Below are 16,441 nucleotides of genomic sequence, written 5' to 3' on the forward strand. Positions count from 1 at the left end.
AGAGATGGGGGGGGGGGTCTCTCTCACCTTCGCCCCCTCCCGCCGGCGTACAACTCCAGGCAAATGCAGCGATCCGCACTGATTGCATTTGGCCAGGACCGTCCAACAGCCCGTGGAGAGTCAGAGGCGAGGGGGCCGGGGGGCTTGGGGAAAGGTTTGTGCCCATGAGGTCTGGGGGTGGTGGGGTTTTGTGATGAGGTGCTGCTGCTCTGGTAACTTTACCTCTCTCACCCCCCCCCCCCACCCTCACTGAAGCTCACCTACTCACTGACCCGCTTCGCTATTTATGAGACAGTGAGGGACCGGCTGGCCAGAGGTAACACCGGCTCCCTCCCCTTCTACCAGAAAGTTCTGCTGGGAGCCTTTGGAGGTTAGTTGGAGGCTGGCATTCTCTGCGTCTCGCCATTTATTGTTTGTGTCCTTCTCCCTGTATCTGCATGCGTGTATCCGGTGTTCGTGTGTCTCCTTGGCCGAGCTCCTCCTCGCTCCCTCTCCCTACCGTCCGGCTGCGCTCGCGTGGGCTGGGTGTGAGTTCTCCGATCTCTGTGCCGACCCCTGCAACCGCTTTAACCCACTTCTGTTCCCGCAGGTTTCACCGGGGGGTTTGTCGGCACACCGGCGGATATGGTCAATGTCAGGTCAGTGGGATGCCAGCGACACCAACCTTGCTTGGCATTCCCCCCCCCTCTCCACCTCCTCCCCCTCCACCTCCTCCCTCTCCACCTCCCCCCTCTCCACCTCCCCCCTCTCCACCTCCCCCCTCTCCACCTCCCCCCCTCCACCTCCCCCCCTCCCCTCCCCCCCCTCCACCTCCCCCCCCTCCACCTCCCCCCCCTCCACCTCCCCCCCTCCACCTCCCCCCCTCCACCTCCCCCCCCTCCACCTCCTCCCCCTCCACCTCCTCCCCCTCCACCTCCTCCCCCTCCACCTACCCCCCCCTCACCTACCCCCCCCCTCCACCTACCCCCCCCTCCACCTACCCCCCCCTCCACCTACCCCCCCCCTCCACCTACCCCCCCTCCCCTACCCACCCCCGCCTCCCCCCCCTCCGCCTCCCCCCCTCCGCCTCCCCCCCCCTCCTCCCCCCCCCCCACCTCCCTCTCCACCCCCTCCCTCGCTCCGTCTCCCACTCCACCCCTCGCCCCACCCTGCTGCACCTCCCCCCCGCTAGCTCCTGGATTTCAGCACCCTCGGACAGCAGCTGGTGGTCAGCGCTGACCCAGGGGCCACAGAGAGACGAGGAGCGGGTGGAGGGCAGGGATGGTAGTTGAGGGGGCATTACGAGCCTCATGGCTGTGAACCCCCCTCCTTGCCCCACAACCCCCTGCCCTTGGTTCTGTCCAGGGACAGGGCTGGTTAATCTCCCTCAGCGCCCCCCTGCTATCCGCAACCTCGCGGGGTGACCTCAGCCTTCCTCTCCCTCCCTCCCAGTGTGCCCTGCTCCTGGGATTCGGCTGGGCTTGAACTCCCTCCTCTCTGCTGTCTGCTGCCCGAGAGTTTTCCCCGTGTGGGGTAGATGGGGGCGTTTCCCCGGTCCCCTGACTATGGTCTCGTTCCGCTTTCCCCCACCCCCAGGGTTGCGACGGGCACTCGGACCCTGTAACCGACCCTCTGCCTCTCCCTTCCCTTGCAGGATGCAGAACGACGTGAAGCTGCCGGCGAGCCTACGGGAGGAAGTGAGTGTCGGCCGGGCTCGCCTGGCCCTCCTGCCTGCCCAAGCTGTCGGGTGACAGTGCGGCATGAGTTCCCCTGAGGGGGAAGGGGGGCAGTTCAGGGTCTGGGGTTGGGCAGGTTGGACCCTACGGGGAACAGTGCACTGGGACGATGCCTGCCGTCGACTTGCCCAGGAGGAGCAAGTGGTGGTTTGGGCTGTGGAACGGAGAGGGATAAGAGTGAGAGGGGGAGGAACTCAGCTCACCCCTCCACACCTACCCACCCACCCTTCCTACCTCCCTCGAGGCAGGTGAGGAGAGAAGGGTACGGGATGGTTGGGAGGAGAGAGCAGCTGCTTATGGCGTCAATGGGTCCCCAGTAAGAGACGGGTCGGGTGGGGGGGGGGGTGCCATACAGTCACTCGGAGAGATGGAGGGGAGGTAGTGAGGGGTAGGGTGGAGGGAGAATGGGTGGGTGGCAGTGAGTGAGTGACGGGAGGTAGGGGAGGGTGAGGAGCTGGATGGAAGATGAGTGGGATGCAGCTGGTAAAGAGCCGTATCATTGGACGAGCTGCCCTTTCCGTGTGGGGGAGGATGTATACAGACCCTGGGTGTCACCCCACAATTCTCCCACCCCTGGAGACACTGAGGGGACCCGGAGTGGAAGGGTTTGCATCGGACAGTACCGTAGAACAGGTTCACTGACACCCCTGACCAGCTGTCCATTCTATGGCCGGGAGGAGTCGGTGTACCTCGCTGACGCGGAGTGTGAGAGGCTGCAGCCCTTTGAGTTTCTGAATGGGGCTTCTGCCTGCACTTTAGTCCCGCGCTCCTCGTATACGGGCACCCAGTTCGGCAGGAGGCCGGGGCGAGAGGCTGACTCCTGGGCCTGACCAAGATGGCCGCTCACGGGACTAGGCAGCGGAAAGTGGAGGGCGCTGCCCCTTTTCCAGGCATACATTCGTGCACACGGCTGCCCCTGGAGAGGGAGCGCGTGGCCACAAGGGGTACAGTGGGGGACTTTCGGGAGCAGAGGTCTATAGACAGTATGGACAGTTTTATAGATGCTAGTAACCATAATTCTGAGTATACCTACTGTCTTGTAAATACTGAATTTCTACGTTGTGTATATGTGATGTGAATAAACTTTTATAAAAGAGTTCTCACTCAGGTCGGTGGGAATTTGTTCAGAAGTCGTTTCTCCCAAATCGTCTGCTGGTGACTCGGCAGATGGAGTGGGGGTGGGTTGGGAGATGAATTGTCTGTGATTTGGGTTGAAGGACAGAGGGGAGATGGTGAGATGGGGGCAAGAGATAAGCCCATCATCTTTTCCCACTCCTGAGTCCCCCAATCATCACCAGGCCCTGCCTCGCCCTAGCCTGATAGTCTCCTGTCTCTCTCTCAGTCCCGATGCGGGGTTTCGACCCGAAACGTGGGTTCCTTCCCCACCCCAGATGCTGCCTGCCCTGCTATAACCCCTGCAGGTGGTTTCTGGCTCTAGATTCCAGCGTCTGCGGTGTCCTGTGCCTCTGTTAGTGGGATCTCACGTGACAGCAGTGAGTCCGCTGTAGGAAGCAGATCCCCGGGTGCTGTGTGACCTTGTGGCAGGGATGGGACAGACGCCGTTGAAACGCAGGCTGTGCTGCGCGCGGTTGTGTGTACAGTGGCTCACCGTTTTCCCCTCTCTCCCCGGCAGCTACAAACACGCACTGGACGGGATTTACCGAGTCTTCCAGGAAGGTGAGTGATTTCCCCCTCGTCTCCAGGTGGGTCGGCAAAAGGGAGACACACGATCCCCACCCCTCGCCACTCAGTGTTTCCGCAGCGGTGCGGGTGGGAAGGTGTTCAAAGTCAGGTTAGCCCATGCAACGTCGAGGCATCGAGATTACTTGCAGTTTCTTCAGCTATCCTTGCATGTCAGGACATGTATTACAGGGTCACCACGAATTCCTTTATGGGGTACAGGGAGTTGTGAATGAAGTCTCAGGGCTGGAGTCCTGCAATACTGTAAAGTTTTGGCACATGGACGAAAGGAAAATGGAGGATTGTCTGGGAGGGAAGGGTTTGATTAATCTTGGAGTAGGTTCAAAGATTAGCACACACATTGTACTGTGTTCAGGCAGCATCTATAGGGAGAAGCACTGTTGACGTTTTGGGCCGAGACCCTAACGTCGACTGTGCTTCTCCCTATAGACGCTGCCTGGCCTCCTGCTGCGTTCCACCAGCATTTTGTGTGTGTTGTTTGAATTCCCAGCGTCTGCAGATTTCCTCATGTTTGTACTGTATAATGTTCCATGTTCAGGCTCTGTGGAGGCTGCAGTTGGACTGGGAGCCACTGGGGGGCAGGAGTGCTCCACCATTCGCTTCACTCCCCCACCCCAAATTCTGGGATCTTGCTGATACTCGGGCAGAGTCTCAGCTGTTCAGCTGCCAGGACCCCATGCACGGGGTGGGAACAGAGATTTGGTATTAGTTTAATATTGACGCATTACCAACATACAGTGAGAGACTTGTCTTAGTATGGTTCGTACAGATCAGATCAATACACAGTGACGAGCTAGTAGAATAAAGTGTAAAATCGACTGAAAGAGTGCAGTGCGGGTGAACAATAAGATAGAAAACCATAACAAGGTGAATTGTGAGACCAAGATTCCATCTTACCGTACAAGGTCCGTTCGAGGGTCTGATGACGGTTGGGTAGAAACCGTCTGAGCTTTCTGGCTTTTGTGTTTACTGCCCGATTGTAAACAAGGTCTTTACCCGTGCTCAAAGTAAATTTATTAGTGTGTGTGTGTGTGTGTGTGTGTGTGTGTACACACTTAGGTGGGCTGTGGTAACGATGAGAAGGCATGGCCTATGTGGTGGAGATCCCTGACGGAAGCTGCTGCCTTAACCCGGCGCCTGGTCCGCGGTGGAGAGGGCGGACACTGCTCTCTGCCGTCTCTTGCGTTCCTGTGCGCTGGGATTGCTGACCCAGACCGTGGCAAAACCAGTCAGGGTGCTTCCTGATTCTCACCAGAGAGAGTGTGTTGTTTTTTATTTGGGGTGGGAGGGGTGAGTGGAGCTGAGATAGGATAGGACTGAGGGTGGGGGTGTGGGCGATACTCCCGGTGCCCTGACCGAGGGTGGGGGTGATGTGGGGGTGGGGGTGATGTGAGGGTGGGGGTGTGGGTCATTCTCCCGGTGCCCTGACCGAGGGTGGGGTGATGTGGGGGTGGGGGTGATGTGAGGGTGGGGGTGTGGGTCATTCTCCCGGTGCCCTGACTGAGGGTGGGGGTGATGTGAGGGTGCGGGCGATACTCCTGGTGCCCTGACCGAGTGTGGGGGTGATGTGGGGGTGGGGGTGATGTGAGGGTGGGGGTGCGGGCGATACTCCCGGTGCCCTGACCGAGGGTGGGGGTGATGTGAGGGTGGGGGTGCGGGCGATACTCCTGGTGCCCTGACCGAGGGTGGGGGTGATGTGGGGGTGGGGGTGATGTGAGGGTGGGGGTGCGGGCGATACTCCTGGTGCCCTGACCGAGGGTGGGGGTGATGTGAGGGTGGGGGTGCGGGCGATACTCCCGGTGCCCTGACTGAGCAGCCGTTCTCCCCTCACAGAGGGTGTGAAGAAATTGTTCTCTGGCGCCACCATGGCATCGAGTCGAGGAGCCCTCGTCACCATTGGGCAGGTAGGAAGTGATATTGAGTGTCCGGGGGGAGGGCTGTCGGTATCGAGTGTCTGGCGAGGAGGGGGTGGTGTTCAGTGACAGGAGGTGGGGAGAGGGGGTCTCTCTCTGTTAAAGATTATATTTTCTTGTCACGTGTGCGTTGTGTCGTTTGCAACGACGGCCGGCTCAGTCCGAGGATGCGCTGGGGTCAGCACCAGCACACGTCCACAGCTCACTGACCCGAACACGGACGCCTTTGGACACTGGAGCGCCCGGCGGGGACCCACGGGGAGAGCGTACCGACTCCTCACAGGCGGGAATTGAACCCGGACTGCTGGCGCTGTCACTACGCTACTGGGCCGCTCGTCAGCGAGGCAGTTGCAAAGTCGTCGTCGTTGACACAAGTTCATCGATGAGAGGTTTGAGCAGGGTCGCCGGCAGAGAAACAGAAATGTAACGTGAACAGACCGACTCCGACACACCGATCCGTAGGAACGTGAGGGGGCGGGCAGTGCAGGAAAGGTGGGGAGCTGACGTGCTGAGGGGGAAGGGTCTCTCTGCCTCCACCACACTGTCCTAGGCCGGTGGGGGGTGTGCGGGGGCATATGGGGCGAGGGAGAGACCAGCTCCCCACAGTCAGTGAAACCTGGTCATCTGGTCCTGGGCTGGGGAGGCGTTTAACTCTCTGGTTCGGGTGTCTCTGCGCAAGTTATGGCTCAGCTGTTACAGTGCATGGCTGAAATTGCAGGTGGGGCTGGGATTAGGGCCGTCTAGCCATCTGGGCTGCTGTCTAGCGGGGGTGTGCGTTTGGGATGTGACTGAATTGCTCGGACTTTCTCCCGCAGTTGGCCTGTTATGATCAGGCGAAGCAGCTTGTGCTGAGCACTGGATTCCTGTCAGACAACGTCTTCACCCACTTCCTGTCCAGCTTCATTGCTGTAAGTACCCCCCTGCACCCCATCCCGGTTACACCCCGAATCCTGTCCCGGTTACACCCCGTCTCCCGTCCCGGTTGCACCCCGTCTCCCGTCCCGGTTGCACCCCGTCTCCCGTCCCGGTTACACCCCGTCTCCCGTCCCGGTTGCACCCCGTCTGCCGTCCCGGTTGCACCCCGTCTGCCGTCCCGGTTGCACCCCGTCTGCCGTCCCGGTTGCACCCCGTCTGCCGTCCCGGTTACACCCCGTCTGCCGTCCCGGTTACACCCCGTCCCGCCCATCTCCTGTCCCAATTACACCCCGTCTCCCGTCCCGGTTGCACCCCGTCTCCTGTCCCGGTTACACCCCGTCCCGTCCGTCTCCCGTCCCGGTTACACCCCGTCCCGGTTGCACCCCGTCTCCCGTCCCGGTTGCACCCCGTCTCCCGTCTCGGTTACACCCCGTCCCGGTTACACCCCGTCCCGTCCGTCTCCCGTCCCGGTTACACCTCGTCCCGTCCCGGTTTGCACCCCGTCTCCCGTCCTGGTTACACCCCGTCCCGGTTGCACCCCGTCTCCCGTCCCGGTTACACCCCATCCCGGTTGCACCCCGTCTCCCGTCCCGGTTGCACCCCGTCTCCCGTCCCGGTTACACCCCGTCCCGGTTACACCCCGTCCCCCGTCCCGGTTACACCCCGTCCCCCGTCCCGGTTACACCCCGTCCCCCGTCCCGGTTACACCCCGTCCCCCGTCCCGGTTACACCCCGTCTCCCGCCCCGGTTACACCCCGTCCCGTCCGTCTCCTGTCCCGGTTACACCCCGTCTCCTGTCCCGGTTACACCCCGTCCCGTCCGTCTCCTGTCCCGGTTACACCCCGTCTCCTGTCCCGGTTACACCCCGTCTCCTGTCCCGGTTACACCCCGTCCCGTCCGTCTCCTGTCCCGGTTACACCCCGTCTCCTGTCCCGGTTGCACCCCGTCTCCTGCCCCGGTTGCGCCCTGCCCCGCCCGTCTCCTGCCCCGGTTGCGCCCTGCCCCGCCCGTCTCCTGCCCCGGCTGCGCCTGTCTGTAGCACTGACCCTTGTCTCTGGACATGGTGGGCTGGAACAGTATTCCTGACCCCTCTCTCACTCTGATCCTTTCTCCGGACACGGTGGTGTGGGTATGGGTCCTGACCCCTCTCCAACTCCGACCCTTTCTCCGGGACACGGTGGTGTGGGTATGGGTCCTGACCCCTCTCCAACTCCGACCCTTTCTCCGGACACGGTGGTGTGGGTATGGGTCCTGACCCCTCTCCAACTCCGACCCTTTCTCCGGACACGGTGGTGTGGGTGTGGGTCCTGACCCCTCTCTCACTCCGACCCTTTCTCCGGACACGGTGATGTGGGTGTGGGTCCTGACCCCTCTCTAACTCCGACCCTTTCTCCGGACACGGTGGTGTGGGTGTGGGTCCTGACCCCTCTCTCACTCCGACCCTTTCTCCGGACACGGTGGTGTGGGTGTGGGTCCTGACCCCTCTCCAACTCCGACCCTTTCTCCGGACACGGTGGTGTGGGTGTGGGTCCTGACCCCTCTATAACTCCGACCCTTTCTCCGGACACGGTGGTGTGGGTATGGGTCCTGACCCCTCTCTAACTCCGACCCTTTCTCCGGACACGGTGGTGTGGGTATGGGTCCTGACCCCTCTATAACTCCGACCCTTTCTCCGGACACGGTGGTGTGGGTGTGGGTCCTGACCCCTCTATAACTCCGACCCTTTCTCCGGACACGGTGGTGTGGGTATGGGTCCTGACCCCTCTCTAACTCCGACCCTTTCTCCGGACACGGTGGTGTGGGTATGGGTCCTGACCCCTCTCCAACTCCGACCCTTTCTCCGGACACGGTGATGTGGGTGTGGGTCCTGACCCCTCTCTCACTCCGACCCTTTCTCCGGACACGGTGGTGTGGGTATGGGTCCTGACCCCTCTATAACTCCGACCCTTTCTCCGGACACGGTGGTGTGGGTGTGGGTCCTGACCCCTCTCTCACTCCGACCCTTTCTCCGGACACGGTGGTGTGGGTGTGGGTCCTGACCCCTCTATAACTCCGACCCTTTCTCCGGACACGGTGGTGTGGGTGTGGGTCCTGACCCCTCTCTCACTCCGACCCTTTCTCCGGACACGGTGGTGTGGGTGTGGGTCCTGACCCCTCTCTCACTCCGACCCTTTCTCCGGACACGGTGGTGTGGGTGTGGGTCCTGACCCCTCTCCAACTCCGACCCTTTTCTCCGGACACGGTGGTGTGGGTGTGGGTCCTGACCCCTCTATAACTCCGACCCTTTCTCCGGACACGGTGGTGTGGGTATGGGTCCTGACCCCTCTATAACTCCGATCCTTTCTCCGGACACGGTGGTGTGGGTGTGGGTCCTGACCCCTCTCTAACTCCGACCCTTTCTCCGGACACGGTGGTGTGGGTGTGGGTCCTGACCCCTCTCTAACTCCGACCCTTTCTCCGGACACGGTGGTGTGGGTGTGGGTCCTGACCCCTCTCTAACTCCGACCCTTTCTCCGGACACGGTGGTGTGGGTGTGGGTCCTGACCCCTCTATAACTCCGACCCTTTCTCCGGACACGGTGATGTGGGTGCGGGTCCTGACCCCTCTCTAACTCCGACCCTTTCTCCGGACACGGTGATGTGGGTGCGGGTCCTGACCCCTCTCTAACTCCGACCCTTTCTCCGGACACGGTGATGTGGGTGTGGGTCCTGACCCCTCTATAACTCCGACCCTTTCTCCGGACACGGTGATGTGGGTGCGGGTCCTGACCCCTCTATAACTCCGACCCTTTCTCCGGACACGGTGATGTGGGTGCGGGTCCTGACCCCTCTATAACTCCGACCCTTTCTCCGGACACGGTGATGTGGGTGCGGGTCCTGACCCCTCTATAACTCCGACCCTTTCTCCGGACACGGTGATGTGGGTGCGGGTCCTGACCCCTCTATAACTCCGACCCTTTCTCCGGACACGGTGATGTGGGTGCGGGTCCTGACCCCTCTCTCACTCCGACCCTTTCTCCGGACACGGTGGTGTGGGTGTGGGTCCTGACCCCTCTATAACTCCGACCCTTTCTCCGGACACGGTGGTGTGGGTGTGGGTCCTGACCCCTCTCTAACTCCGACCCTTTCTCCGGACACGGTGGTGTGGGTGTGGGTCCTGACCCCTCTCTCACTCCGACCCTTTCTCCGGACACGGTGGTGTGGGTATGGGTCCTGACCCCTCTATAACTCCGACCCTTTCTCCGGACACGGTGGTGTGGGGTGTGGGTCCTGACCCCTCTCTCACTCCGACCCTTTCTCCGGACACGGTGATGTGGGTGTGGGTCCTGACCCCTCTCTCACTCCGACCCTTTCTCCGGACACGGTGGTGTGGGTATGGGTCCTGACCCCTCTATAACTCCGACCCTTTCTCCGGACACGGTGGTGTGGGTATGGGTCCTGACCCCTCTCTAACTCCGACCCTTCTCCGGACACGGTGGTGTGGGTATGGGTCCTGACCCCTCTCTCACTCCGACCCTTTCTCCGGACACGGTGATGTGGGTGTGGGTCCTGACCCCTCTATAACTCCGACCCTTTCTCCGGACACGGTGGTGTGGGTATGGGTCCTGACCCCTCTCTCACTCCGACCCTTTCTCCGGACACGGTGGTGTGGGGTGTGGGTCCTGACCCCTCTCCAACTCCGACCCTTTCTCCGGACACGGTGGTGTGGGTATGGGTCCTGACCCCTCTCTCACTCCGACCCTTTCTCCGGACACGGTGGTGTGGGTGTGGGTCCTGACCCCTCTCTAACTCCGACCCTTTCTCCGGACACGGTGGTGTGGGTATGGGTCCTGACCCCTCTCTCACTCCGACCCTTTCTCCGGACACGGTGGTGTGGGTGTGGGTCCTGACCCCTCTCCAACTCCGACCCTTTCTCCGGACACGGTGGTGTGGGTATGGGTCCTGACCCCTCTCCAACTCCGACCCTTTCTCCGGACACGGTGGTGTGGGTATGGGTCCTGACCCCTCTCTAACTCCGACCCTTTCTCCGGATACAGGGTGGCTGTGCCACGTTCCTCTGCCAACCCCTGGACGTCCTGAAGACTCGGCTCATGAATGCCAAGGGAGAGTATCAGGTAAGGTCCGGATCTGGATGTGTTCCAGGCTCCGTCGTGCTGTCGGGAGCCGGTGGGAGGGTCTGTATTCTGTGGTCTCGGGCTTGGCTAGTCGTCCCTGTGGACAGACGACCCTGGCATGGAACAACAGGTTACCCGGGTCAGCCCTGAAATATCCAGCTAATGTGGTGATGTTCCAGAGCCAGGGCCAGCTGAAGGGACATCATGGGCTCGATGGGCCAAATGGCCACCTCCCCTGAAGTGAGCCTCCCCAGTACATGCCATTGAGCCTCGCATTTAACCGCAGAGTCCGCAGGCCCTGGGTTGGGAACGCCTGAAAATGCTCGCTGGGGTCAGCCAGAGCCCATGGAGGGAGAAGCGGGGTAATGGTTCCAGTTTTTGACGGGGGAAGATACGTGAGCTTGTTCTGCAGAGGCAGAAGGAATCTTGAGAACGTGGGGGCACGTGTTGTGTGACCGGGGGAAGGGGGCATCTGACTGGGCAGGGAGAGGTGGTAGTCGGACGTGTCTGGAGGTCAATAAACGTACAACGTGAGCAACTCGGAGGCTGGTCCGCACTCTCAAAGTTCAGTTTACTGTCACCTACACAAGTACGTCTGTGCACAGGCGCAGTGGGAAACTTGGGGGCAACAGCACCGCTGGCTGCAGTCAGCATCGTTAAGCAGAAATGATGTAAGAAAGAACATTTGCATCAATCCAGTTTCAGCCCATCCTAGGAGGGTTTGGGAGGGGAATGGAGGGATCGAGCGGTGGGTGGGGGGGTTTGGGATCTTCTCAAGGTTGTTGCCAGGATTAGGGAGCATGCCCTGTGAGAATAGGTTGAGTGAACTCGGCCTTTTCTCCTTGGAGTGACGGAGGTTGAGAGGTGACCTGATAGATGATGAGAGGCATTGATTGTGTGGATAGTCAGAGGCTTTTTCCCAGGGCTGAAATGGCTAGCATGAGAGGACACAGGTTTAAGGAACAGAGGAGATGTCGGGGATAAGTTTTTTACTCAGTGGGGAGTGCGTGGAATGGGCTGCTGGCGACGGTGGTGGAGGCAGATATGATAGGGTCTTTTAAGAGACTCCTGGATAGGTACATGGAGCTTAGAAAAACAGAGGGCTACGGGCAAGCCTAGTAATTTCTAAGGTAGGGACGTGTTCAGCACAGCTTTGTGGGCCGAAGGGCCTGTATTGTGCTGTAGGTTTTCAATGTTTCTAAGACCTTGCTAAAATCTGTGTAGATGACATCTAACAACTGGCCCTTGTCAGTCCTCTTGGTCAATTCTTCAGTTAAAAACCTCAGTCCTGCTTGTTCCCTAAGTTTCCTTCTGGTCTTGATCCTGGGGGTAGTTGGTTCACTCGTGCTGGGGTGGAGGGGCGCCTGTCAGTCAGTCGATACCAGACTTGGAACGCTGTCTCTGTTTCCCCCAGGGGGTGGGGCACTGTCTGCTGGAGACTTCCCGTCTGGGTCCGCTGGGCTTCTACAAGGTGAGCTGGGGTTCGGGGTGGTGGGTGGGGTGCGGTCTGACCGGGGTAGGGTGTATCCCGGAGCTCGGAGGGCCTGCGTCGTGGGGCAAGGGCAGGGTGGGGCCGTAAAAGAGGACATGGAAGGTGGGGGGGAATGGGAGGGCAGTTGAAGGGTTGTGGAGGGGGTCTAATGTTGAGGAGAGGTGTAATGGATGCATGAGGTCAGAATGATAGAGGGTGGGGTGGAAGAGGTGTGATTGGAGGAATCGAGGGATGGAATCCCTCCACTGGGATTGATAGGTTCTTGATTGGACATGGCATCAGAGGTTACGGGGAGAAGGCTGGGAAATGGTGTTGAGGAGGGGAAGATAAAAAAATGGATCAGCCATTGTGAAATGGTGGAGCAGACTTGATGGGCCAAATGGCCTAGTTCTGCTCCTATATCTTGTGGGTCGAGGGATAGGTGGATGAGGAGGGATGAGAGGGGTCAAGGAGATGTGAGAAGAGCTGGGGGGGCTGTTGGGGTGTGTGGGGGGTGGTACCGCTAGAGTGAATGAGGATGTACTTGCGGAGTGGCTTGTGGTGGGGCTGGTGGACTTTGTGGAGAAGTAGGCCAGACGTTGAGATGGGCGGAGGGGTTCTGGGGGTGGGAGGGGAGGGGTCTATCTGTGGTCCCCTCAGGTGGTGTCTGACCTCAGTTTCCGGCTCTTTCTCCCCCAGGGCTTTGTCCCCGCTGCTATCCGCCTGGTGCCTCACACCGTGCTCACCTTCGTCTTCCTGGAACAGCTCAGGAGTCACTTTGGGGTCCTGGTACCGGCCTGAGACAGAGAACTCCCCCGCCCCCACCTCAATAGCCCCCCCAGCCACCCTCAAACCCCCCCCTGCCCAGGGTGGGATGGGCAGTTCCCTGCACTAAATCTGAATCGAACAGGACAAGATGGCTGCCGCCCTACCCTGGGGGAAGTGGGTGGGATCTCAGGCCTGGGTATGTGAATTTGAGCCCACGTTGGCCCCTAGTCCAATGTCCCCCTGCTCCCACGTGTCCACACCCCTTCCTTTGCCTGTCAATCCTCCCTCGACCTTCAGGACATTGGCTCCGGGCCCTAGGCTGACGGGATCTGCCTGTGCAACTGGAATTTGTGATTTGACTTGATGGGGGTGGTTCTTGGTCTGTGGACTCCCCCTCCCCACTCCACCCTCCCCCCCCCACACCCTCCCCACTCCACCCTCCCCCCCCCCACACCCTCCCCACTCCACCCTCCCCCCTCCCACACCCTCCCCACTCCACCCTACCCCTGGGGTTCCCCACTCCTTCGTCAAACAAGGATCTCCACCACCTGACCCTCGTCTCCTGGGACCTGATGTTGTGATTCAACATGCAAGCATGGTCTCTGTGTTGGTCTTTACCTCTCCTCTGCCCCCCCCCCCCCCCGTCACTGCATTAGAGAGCCTCCTCGACCCGAAGCTGGTGCTCGGGACTTCGTCAAGTATTTTGCCACAGTGACTGCAACTTCCCTTGCGCGTGTTCTGAGGTCAGTGTGGAAACTCCGGCTGTGATTTGGTTGGCTGAAGAACGTTTCAGCGTGAAAGTGCCTTCCCGTTGGGAAATGGGGCAGCCACACGGGCCCAGAGCCGTTAAATCTGAACTCTCTTTTGTCGGACTTTTGAAACTACCACTCATTGACGGACGCCGGCGTTGTTTGCCTTCCTTCCCGTTAAACCGATGGTTCTCTGTGGTTTTATTAACTTGGAGCTTCCCCATCCTATCTGCACGTCTCCTTTCCGTGTTTTTCCGGACTGGCCTGGTCCTCGGCCTCTCTCCCCACCCACTTGCCCAGAGGAGGAGGGTGGTGTGGGTGGAACAGACTCCTCCTGATAGGTACCGTACCCTCAACCTCATGGTCTAGGGCTGCACTCGGGCTCGTAATGGGAAGGGGCGGGCTGACAGTCCCGTTACACCGTGACGGCCAGTGGGAATTTCAGGGACTGGGGAACCCGTGAGCAGATGGAACCAGTCTGTCTGGAGGTGGTAGCCGTGGGGACATTTGGACGCAAACGCTTAGCAGCATCTGCGGAGAGAGAAACGAGTTAACCTTTCCTCTGGGGGGGGGGGGGAGGCCCACTGGCTGGAGTTTGAAACCTGTTCCTCCCTCGCGGATGCTGCCTGGCCTTGCTGAATGTTTCCAGCACTCCTGATTTTATTTCGGACTTTCGGCATCTGCTGTGCTTCGCTTTCCCGAGGTGAAGGAGGCACATTTCTGGGTTCACCTTGCCCCTGACCCACGTCGTTCCCAAACCGCGATGCACGATTCCCTGATGATGTCGCAGTGCCGATGATCGTTCTGTGATCAATGTCCTCCTCTCCCTCCTCCAGCCTCAGCTGTTCAATCAGGTTATCACTGTCGTATATGACCCCCACTCTGACCTCACTACCATTTTAATTTCTCCTCTGACTCCTTTAAAGCCCGTTATAATTGGAATGCTTCCCTCGATTCACCTCTGAGGAGAGTGGCCCCACCTCTCCACGCCATCTATATACCTGAACACATCGACTCTTCCTGTGGGTATTGGAGGAGAACCTGTAGACGGCCAGAGGTGCGCACGACTGTGATGGGCTGAAGGGCCTGTTACTCGGCTCTTTCGGCAAGGATAGTGTGGGACAGGAGGAGGCCATTCTGCCTTTTGAACCTGTCCTGGCTCCCAGTTAGTCCCACCCTCCTGGCCTCTTTCCCCCAACGCCCTGCAAATTCGTTCCCTTGGAAATGCCACCCTGTTTCCTCTTAATCCCCTCCTGTCACTGTGTGTGTGTGAAACAAATCGAAAACCCTGTTTCTTGTGGTTCTTTCACCAAACCTTATGTCCTGGAGCCCTCGACCAATGGGAACAATCCATGGCTCTTCCAGAAGACAGAGTCCTGGAGCGCTACAACACAGCCACCGAGGGGCCCGTGTTTGTATAATTCTATAATCATAACCCCTCAGCGCTACAGCACAGCCACCGAGGGGCCCGTGTTTGTATAATTCTATAACCACAACCCCTCAGCGCTACAGCACAGCCACCGAGGGGCCCGTGTTTGTATAATTCTATAACCACAACCCCTCAGCGCTACAGCACAGCCACCGAGGGGCCCGTGTTTGTATAATTCTATAACCACAACCCCTCAGCGCTACAACACAGCCACCGAGGGGCCCGTGTTTGTATAATTCTATAACCACAACCCCTCAGCGCTACAGCACAGCCACCGAGGGGCCCGTGTTTGTATAATTCTATAACCACAACCCCTCAGCGCTACAACACAGCCACCGAGGGGCCCGTGTTTGTATAATTCTATAACCACAACCCCTCAGCGCTACAGCACAGCCACCGAGGGGCCCGTGTTTGTATAATTCTATAACCACAACCCCTCAGCGCTACAGCACAGCCACCGAGGGGCCCGTGTTTGTATAATTCTATAACCACAACCCCTCAGCGCTACAACACAGCCACCGAGGGGCCCGTGTTTGTATAATTCTATAACCACAACCCCTCAGCGCTACAACACAGCCACCGAGGGGCCCGTGTTTGTATAATTCTATAACCACAACCCCTCAGCGCTACAACACAGCCACCGAGGGGCCCGTGTTTGTATAATTCTATAACCACAACCCCTCAGCGCTACAACACAGCCACCGAGGGGCCCGTGTTTGTATAATTCTATAACCACAACCCCTCAGCGCTACAACACAGCCACCGAGGGGCCCGTGTTTGTATAATTCTATAACCACAACCCCTCAGCGCTACAACACAGCCACCGAGGGGCCCGTGTTTGTATAATTCTATAACCACAACCCCTCAGCGCTACAACACAGCCACCGAGGGGCCCGTGTTTGTATAATTCTATAACCACAACCCCTCAGCGCTACAACACAGCCACCGAGGGGCCCGTGTTTGTATAATTCTATAACCACAACCCCTCAGCGCTACAGCACAGCCACCGAGGGGCCCGTGTTTGTATAATTCTATAACCACAACCCCTCAGCGCTACAACACAGCCACCGAGGGGCCCGTGTTTGTATAATTCTATAACCACAACCCCTCAGAACTATAGAAACTGTTCAGCAAATCTACATCTTCCCTAAAGGTCTCACAGTCGTCATCCGGTGCTGTGTCCAGAACTGGGAACTCTGTGGGATATCTCTTGACGACGTAAAACAACATGAGGCTTGGGAGCAGAATTGGGCCATTTGGCCCATCGAGCCTGGTCTGCCATTCAGTCATGGCTGATTTATTATCCCGCTCGATCCCCCATTCTCCTGCCTTCACCCCGCAACCTTTGTGTGTCATCTACTGAGTGAAGGCCTCCGATTCATGTCCGTGCCCAGTGACAGCACCTTGGGCGCTGCAGCACTCCATCAGTGCCGTGGGGGTGGAGGGTTGTTGTCAGCGGTGGCTGAGCACGGTCCTGTTCGAGTGCTGGTCGTAGGGGCCCGGGCTGTGGATGCAGATAGGGACCCGAATGAACAAATGTCTAATTACTAATTTATAATTAAGATTGACTAATTGCAATGTTAATTGCTCTGTGTAAGACTAGGGCATTCACTATCAATGTCTAATAGGAATATATTTTACAATAAAGTCTGTATTAAAATGGGAA

The 16,441-nt window shown here is 59.0% G+C and overlaps 1 protein-coding gene across 1 annotated transcript in view; it reads left to right on the forward strand.

Annotated features, from left to right (window-relative positions):
- Positions 1–16,441, forward strand: part of slc25a10a (solute carrier family 25 member 10a) — a 29,254-nt gene extending 12,813 nt beyond the window's left edge. The window contains exons 3-11 of the mRNA XM_073026338.1: positions 256–370; positions 590–638; positions 1,634–1,673; positions 3,347–3,392; positions 5,250–5,320; positions 6,145–6,237; positions 10,281–10,358; positions 11,773–11,829; positions 12,529–16,441. Of these exons, the coding sequence (XP_072882439.1) occupies positions 256–370; positions 590–638; positions 1,634–1,673; positions 3,347–3,392; positions 5,250–5,320; positions 6,145–6,237; positions 10,281–10,358; positions 11,773–11,829; positions 12,529–12,630 (651 nt within the window). The 3' untranslated portion in view covers positions 12,631–16,441. The remainder of the gene's footprint in view (positions 1–255; positions 371–589; positions 639–1,633; positions 1,674–3,346; positions 3,393–5,249; positions 5,321–6,144; positions 6,238–10,280; positions 10,359–11,772; positions 11,830–12,528) is intronic.

Source organism: Hemitrygon akajei, chromosome 22 (genome assembly GCF_048418815.1).
Source record: "Hemitrygon akajei chromosome 22, sHemAka1.3, whole genome shotgun sequence".
Taxonomy (NCBI): domain Eukaryota; kingdom Metazoa; phylum Chordata; class Chondrichthyes; order Myliobatiformes; family Dasyatidae; genus Hemitrygon; species Hemitrygon akajei.